Source organism: Arachis ipaensis, chromosome B03, assembly GCF_000816755.2.
Source record: "Arachis ipaensis cultivar K30076 chromosome B03, Araip1.1, whole genome shotgun sequence".
NCBI lineage: Eukaryota > Viridiplantae > Streptophyta > Magnoliopsida > Fabales > Fabaceae > Arachis > Arachis ipaensis.
The window spans coordinates 24,053,009-24,060,893 of record NC_029787.2 but is presented as its reverse complement, the minus strand read 5'-3'; the positions used below and the strand labels follow the sequence as shown (position 1 = coordinate 24,060,893).

Sequence of the window (7,885 nt, the reverse complement as noted above, 5' to 3'; positions counted from 1 at the left end):
AATTAAAATTAATTTAAGCAGAAGCATTAATTAGAATCTTAAAAGTTATAATTTTTATATTTGAATTAGTTGTTATAATAAATTTTGGTTATAGTAAAGTTGGACTTTAAAATTAGTTTTTTTCTTTTTTCTTTTCTTTAAGACGTTCATCAGGATGACAGTTTCTCAATATTTTTAATAAATAAAAACCGTAAAAAAAATATCGCATATAGAGATAAAGAGAAGACCATTTTTTTTTTTGAAAACAAAAAAAACTCAATACAGTAAAGTGGAACAAATAGAAAAAGATATCCAAACCAGACAAGCAACTCCTAGCAAGTAACACAAAATAAAGAAACTCCTCGTATCTTTTTCGGCATAGCCATCAACAACATGAAGAGAGTGCACTCCTCCACTTGTCGCAGTTAACCATGGACATATTGATAATTTCCTCAACATCTTCTGAAATATCCTCTTATTCCTTTTCAGCCTTCTAGCCTTCCAGCCAAATGTTCCAAATGATCGTACAAAAGCTCTTTAACCGCTGCTTTTGGTTCTCCTTCCTGCGCAGCTCTTCTATCCAACTTAAAAAATGATCCTTCATAAGTTCTGGAAGAGACCATGGCCGGTCAGACACAGATATCCAAACACTCTATACCTGTTAAGCAAAATCACAGCCAAAAAATAAATGGTGGACCTCCTCAATATCCTTGTTACATAGAACACAGCTCTTATCAATCTGATTGAGTATCCCAAGTCGACTTGGCCTCTCTTTAGTATTCACCCTGCCTGTCAAAATAAACCAAGCAAACAGCTCCACTTTTGGGAGAAACTTTTTTTCATCTTAAAGTCAGACATATTGATTTTATGAATCAAAATTACCGAAATACAAACAAATTAAAAGAATAATTAGCTCATATATATCTTATTTTATGTTACCCGACTTAAAATTTGATGGAGCAAACTTTTGATGTAAGCAAAAGTTAACATATTCGTGTTTTCGTGCCTTTATAAAATGCAAGGCAGTCTCACAGTTTCAAATCATATTCTCTCTCTCTCTCTCTCTCTCTCTTTGTCTGTACTGCTTTCTGTTTTGGTGCAGTGATCATAAAAGAGCGAACACATACACACCTTCTTTCACTCTCGTTCTCTCTATTTATTTTCACTCCTCCACCAAAAAGTTTCCTTTCTTACCGTACTTGTGCTTTTCACTCACTCACTACACACCAAGCACCATTGTCATCTTGCTTGAACTGAATCGTTCACAGAGTGAGTGTGGTGGTATATATAAAAGAACAGAAAAAGAATGGCTACTAAGAAAGTTGAGAAGATGGCTTCAATTGATGCTCAGCTGAGGTTGCTGGCACCAAGCAAGGTCTCTGATGATGACAAGCTTGTTGAATACGATGCTTTGTTGTTGGATCGATTCCTTGACATTCTTCAGGATTTGCATGGACTTGATATCAGAGAAACCGTAATTTCCTAGCACCTCTTTTCCTAATTATTTATTTTATTTTCTTATTTTGATTTGAGGATTTGTTTTAAATTGAATGAGGTGAGACTGATTACTTTTGAATTGTTCTTTTAGTATTTAGAGGAATGTTTAAGACAACTTTTTTACGAATTTATGTCATTACCCTTTTAGTTTTTCTTGTGGTTTATTGTTCATCAATATCTGCATTCAAATAAATTCTAACTGATCTGACTTGAGTTGGATTGATTTTATCTCTTTGATTTAGGTGTTTCTTATGAATTTTAGTTTTTCTGTTTTTTTTTTTTTGGGTCATTAAAAGATTCTAGCTTTGTTAAGTCTAGTTTTGTGTTCAGTTGTGATTGATGTAAAATTTGCTTGATTTAGCTCAACGCTGTGATTTTTTTTTTCTGTCTTGGAACATTGACATTTGGCAAATTTTGATTCTTTGTGTCCTGAGATGAAAAGTTGTGTTGTTAGTGAAATATAGATTCATGCTTTACTAAAATAAGATCAATTCCACTTGCTTATGGGCCTTCTAGAGTTAATTCTGGTTTTATTTTTGGTGTTTTTTGTTGCTTATTTGTTTCTGTTCTTCACTGCTTACAAGGAATTTGTATCTCATTGGTCTGAGTAATTTTTTATGTATCCTAGGTTCAAGACTGCTATGAGCTGTCAGCAGAGTACGAAGGGGAGAATGATCCTCACAAATTGGAGGAACTTGGGAACATGCTGACTGGTCTTGATGCTGGGGACTCTATTGTTGTGGCCAAATCATTTTCTCACATGCTTAATTTGGCTAACTTGGCAGAAGAAGTTCAAATTGCCTACCGAAGAAGGATCAAGCTGTTGAAGAAAGGCGATTTTGTGGATGAGAACTCTGCCATCACTGAGTCAGATTTAGAAGAGACCTTCAAGAGGCTTGTGAATCAAATGAATAAGACCCCTCAAGAAGTCTTTGATGCCTTGAAGAACCAGACTGTAGATTTGGTCCTAACTGCTCATCCAACTCAGTCTGTTCGTAGATCTTTGTTGCAAAAGCATGGCAGGTTTGTCCATTACTTAGAGGAAAAATTATGGTAGTCAATTAATTGTGCATCTACCATTAGCTGCATGAAAATTCATTGACGAAATATCCTGCACTTTTGGCATTTTTCAGATTTCCGTACTAAGGCGTAATCTTATGTTGACGTTGATAATAATTGCCTTTTTTTCATCAGGATAAGGAATTGTTTGACACAGTTGTATGCTAAAGACATAACACCAGATGACAGACAGGAACTTGATGAGGCTTTACAAAGAGAGGTGTGTAACTGCTGGTTATTGTTGATTCTATATTCTTATATTATGCCAGTAATGACAGCTGCATGGTTCTCCAAGTTGTTTTGCTACTTTATATATAAAGTTGTATATAAGAACTTTGATTGAGGTTGATATTTTCCTGCAAAACATTTGCAGTATATTCATGCTGTTTAATAAATGATAGCCTAATGGTTTATTAAGTGATAAAATATTTTCATTGGTCGAGTAATCTGAGTTTATCCACAGTGTGACCTTGTTCATATGGATGGCATTACACAAATTCTATAAATCTATGCTAGTGTTGAACTAAGGTTTGCCGGGTTTTTGTAATTTATGTGCACTTAGTATGCGATATAACCTCTTGAGCTTTTCATGACCAATTGGTATATCTTGTTTCATAGTTGGCCTAACCTTTCTGTAAGAACTCAAGAAAGTTTTTATGCGAATGGCTTTTATCACTGCCATAAATTAGTAATTAGAATTGTATATGTGAATCAGTATAGTTCAGCCCTAGTGACTGATCTCTCATGCAGATTCAAGCTGCATTTCGTACCGATGAAATTCGAAGGACCCCTCCTACACCACAAGATGAAATGAGGGCCGGAATGAGCTACTTCCATGAGACGATCTGGAAAGGTATACCAAAATTTTTGCGCCGAGTTGACACTGCTCTGAAGAACATTGGTATAAATGAACGTGTCCCATATAGTGCTCCGGTTATTCAGTTCTCTTCTTGGATGGGAGGAGATCGTGACGGTATGTTTCTTTTCCCCTAAGCAATTAATACATGGATATGTTTTTCAAAAAGAAGGTTTATCTTTGCTAAACTTCCTGTGCCTGTCTTTGTTCACCAAATTCTTCATGTATATTTGACCCGAAATCCTTCATTCCTCATATTTTCTTTATCCATTTCGTCATCCATCCCGTGTCATCTTCAGTTTTGGGCACTGCCTTGGGCCTTGGAGGCATCAGTTGCAATACAAAATGACTTTGTCTTACACTATGTCTGATGTGCTTTGCAGGAAACCCGAGGGTAACTCCTGAAGTTACAAGGGATGTATGTTTGCTGGCTAGAATGATGGCTGCTAATTTGTACTTTTCTCAGATTGAGGATCTCATGTTTGAGGTATCAAATATTGCAGGTCTTTATTCATGATTTATTTTACGTTATCATTTATAGCACTGTTCCTACCTTTTATTTTTGTTTGCTCCTGGCAGTTGTCAATGTGGCGCTGCAGTGATGAGCTTCGTGCTCACGTCGATGAACTCCTTAGGTCCTCAAAGAGTGATGCAAAACACTATATTGGTATGAAAAGTTGATATTATTTTGTTCTAAATATAAACTCTAAACTTTTAAGTTCTTTTTAAGACAAATAATTTCAAAATTGAGCACTTTAAACTTCTGAGCAAATATTCAGAGTTTGTCCTTTTGATCGGTAGGTTATATTGAATGATGTAATAAATTCTTCGTTCCTGCAGAGTTCTGGAAACAAGTTCCTCCAAATGAGCCCTATCGTGTTATTCTTGGTGATGTGAGGGACAAACTGTATAATACACGTGAGCATGCCAGGCAGTTATTAGCCAATGGGACCTCTGAAATCCCTGAAGAGACAACCTTCACAAATGTTGAACAGGTATCATCCTCCATTCAGTAGTTAGTGGAATAAGGTTGTTGTTGCCGAGAGAATAATATCGATATAGTGATATTTATATAATGTATTTTAAACTCTTTGTCCTTCATTGTTTTCTTGTAGTTTCTGGAGCCTCTTGAGCTATGTTATAGGTCACTATGTGCATGTGGTGACCAACCAATAGCAGATGGAAGCCTTCTTGATTTCTTGCGGCAAGTTTCCACCTTTGGACTTTCACTTGTAAGACTCGACATCCGTCAAGAATCGGACAGGCACACTGATGTTATGGATGCTATTACAAACCACTTGGAACTCGGATCTTATCGAGAATGGTCCGAGGAACGCAGGCAGCAATGGCTATTGTCCGAGCTCAGTGGAAGGCGCCCTCTCTATGGGCCTGATCTTCCGAAAACAGAAGAAATTACAGATGTGTTGGAAACCTTCCGTGTCATTGCGGAACTTCCTTCCGATAGCTTTGGTGCCTATATCATCTCAATGGCAACAGCTGCATCTGATGTGCTTGCTGTAGAGCTTTTACAACGTGAATGTCACGTGAAGCAGCCACTAAGAGTTGTCCCATTGTTTGAAAAGCTTGCTGATCTCGAGGCTGCTCCTTCTGCATTAGCCTGCCTATTCTCTATAGATTGGTATAGAAACCGTATTGATGGTAAACAGGAAGTTATGATTGGGTACTCTGACTCCGGGAAAGACGCTGGCCGTCTATCTGCAGCATGGGCCCTTTACAAGGCTCAAGAAGAGCTCATAAAGGTTGCTAAGGAGTTTGGTGTTAAGCTTACCATGTTCCATGGCAGAGGAGGGACTGTGGGAAGAGGAGGAGGTCCCACTCATCTGGCTATACTATCTCAGCCACCAGACACTATCCACGGCTCGCTTAGAGTAACAATTCAAGGTGAAGTTATTGAACAGTCGTTTGGAGAAGAGCACTTGTGCTTCAGAACACTTCAGCGTTTCACTGCTGCTACACTGGAGCATGGAATGCATTCTCCTGTGTCGCCAAAGCCAGAATGGCGTGCTCTCATGGATGAGATGGCTGTCATTGCTACAAAGGAGTACCGCTCTGTTGTCTTCCAGGAACCACGTTTTGTTGAATACTTCCGATGTGTAAGTAGTTTTCTATGCTAATCTTACTTATGATCAATTTTTAAACTTGATATGAGAACTGGTAAGTTGCACTTGAAAATCTAGTGAATAATAATTATGGTATGCTTAAATGTTAAATTAACATTGACACCTGACAAATACTTTAAACATTTTTGACATTCAAGTTTTTATTAATAATGTTTATAGTGCTTACTTTTATAAAAGAAAAAATGTTTACGAATGCTTATTAATATATCTATTTCTTTGTAAATTTTGTGAATATTTTATTTGTTTAAAAGTCTCTGGTTTGATTGGAATATGAATATCTGATTATTTAAGCAAAACTATCTTTTGTTATTCCACAACAGTCACAAAATTAATGATGTTGCAGATTCCTTATGTACCTTTTTTTAACTTCTGAAAATTGTGAACTACAGGCAACTCCCGAGTTGGAGTATGGAAGAATGAACATTGGCAGTCGTCCATCAAAACGAAAGCCAAGTGGAGGAATAGAATCGCTCCGTGCTATACCATGGATCTTTGCATGGACTCAGACAAGGTTTCACTTGCCTGTATGGCTTGGCTTTGGGAAGGCATTTAAGCATGTAATTGAGAAGGATCCAAAGAATCTCCAAATGCTTCGCGATATGTATAACCAATGGCCTTTCTTCAGGGTCACCCTTGACTTAGTTGAAATGGTGTTTGCAAAGGGAGACCCTGGGATTGCAGCTCTATATGACAAACTCCTAGTGTCAGAAGAACTATGGCTGTTTGGTGAGCGTTTAAAGTCTAAATATGAAGAAACCAAGAGCCTTCTCCTTCAGGTAGTCTATGACTTCTGCTTAATAATTTGACTGCTTGGGTTCTTTTAATGCTTTATCTTAAGATCATGGGTTCAAGCCGTAGAGCAGCCATTGATATGTAATTATCACGTTCGGTTGTCTACATTACACCTTTTGAGTGTGGCCCTTCTCTAAACCCTGCGTTAACGAGGGATATTTTTGCACTGGGTTGCCCTTGTCACTCTGTTATAGATGACACGTCATATATGTAATTGTAGAACATTCTTCTTGTACTTTTTATTAGTAGTTTAAATATTAGAAGTTTGTTTAGTTAAGGGGTGAAATTCGGGTGGAAATTTTCATGGATGAGTTTCATGTAATGTAAATTTCCACCCCAATCTTAATCCCCACCAAACGGACATGAGAACCTCGAAACTTGATCTGATGTAGAAGATTCATAATTTCCACCCCAATCTTAATTTCCACTCCATCATACTAGTTTCATCGTGCTTCTGGAACAGTGAAAATGAAAATGAATTTATATATCTATTTATTCATTTTGTTGTCCCTACAGTATTGATAATTTTTGCTACAAACTCTTTGTAGGTTGCTGGGCACAAAGATCTCCTTGAAGGAGACCCTTACCTAAAGCAAAGACTTCGTATTCGTGATTCTTACATCACAACTCTCAATGTCTTGCAAGCCTACACTCTGAAGCGAATCCGCGACCCTGACTACCATGTGAACTTGAAGCCTCACCTGTGCAAGGATTACACTGAATCTAGCAAGCCGGCGGCAGAGCTTGTTAAACTCAACCCGAAAAGCGAGTATGCCCCTGGTTTGGAGGATACCCTCATCCTGACAATGAAGGGTATAGCTGCTGGCATGCAAAACACTGGTTAAGCTTCCATGGATGTGTTGCTCTGTTTATTATTATTGTTAGTGTTGATAACATTGTGATATTGCCATGTTGGGTACTTGTAACACATGTTGTCTTACTAGAGATGTGAACCTGCATCAAAATAACTTTCTTTATATATGTTATCATGAAATAAAATTATGTTTTTAGCCCGAGCCAGCAAGGGTTTTATGCTGACTTTCTATTTGAATTTAGATCCTCTAAAGTGATAAAGTAAGGAATTTAATCCTAAACCTATCATATGTGGATATATTATCTTAATTTTAAGAGTGATTACTTTAATATTTTAGGCCATAACTCCCAATGCTTCCAGCACACACCACTGGTCACCCAAAAACTTCCAAGAGAGTCTAGGTCGGGAATGGTAAAATTAAGTTGAACAATTAAGGAGGACAAAGTTGTCACTTAAATTTTGAGCGTAACAACTCCGGAGCATTTGCCATTTTGTATTGTATATCTAAATTTTATAGTTAAATACTATTCAACATTTATCAAGAATTCAATTTGTGAATTGTGATTCGATAACCATGAATACTTCTCTATTCCCTATCCCTCCGTTAATCCGTTTACTCTTTTGTTTTTGGTCATGTCCGTTTACTCTTTAGTAAACATCTCGAAGTGAATTGCTACCTGTGTTGAACAAAAACACAACTAAAACAAGGTTTAAGAATCGCTCTATTTTAGAAAGATCAAAAACGCA

At 37.1% G+C, this 7,885-nt stretch overlaps 1 protein-coding gene across 1 annotated transcript; it reads left to right on the top strand.

The window, feature by feature from the left end:
• On the top strand, positions 1,015 to 7,372 carry LOC107630016 (phosphoenolpyruvate carboxylase 2). The gene is made up of 10 exons (XM_016333010.2): positions 1,015 to 1,453; positions 2,105 to 2,499; positions 2,671 to 2,755; positions 3,286 to 3,508; positions 3,775 to 3,878; positions 3,971 to 4,058; positions 4,232 to 4,386; positions 4,507 to 5,505; positions 5,922 to 6,308; positions 6,873 to 7,372. The coding sequence occupies exons 1-10, from the start codon at positions 1,286 to 1,288 to the stop codon at positions 7,167 to 7,169; spliced, it is 2,901 nt and encodes a 966-aa protein (XP_016188496.1). The 5' UTR covers positions 1,015 to 1,285; the 3' UTR covers positions 7,170 to 7,372.

What these genes read in the sequence shown, in the direction of transcription:
- LOC107630016 (XM_016333010.2), top strand. Translation starts at nt 1,286, where the DNA reads ATGGCTACTAAGAAAGTTGAGAAGATGGCTTCAATTGATGCTCAGCTG. An exon ending in TTGTTGCAAAAGCATGGCAG is followed by an intron (nt 2,500 to 2,670) that starts GTTTGTCCATTA and finishes TTTTTTCATCAG; the next exon opens with GATAAGGAATTGTTTGACAC. An exon ending in ATGAGGCTTTACAAAGAGAG is followed by an intron (nt 2,756 to 3,285) that starts GTGTGTAACTGC and finishes TCTCTCATGCAG; the next exon opens with ATTCAAGCTGCATTTCGTAC.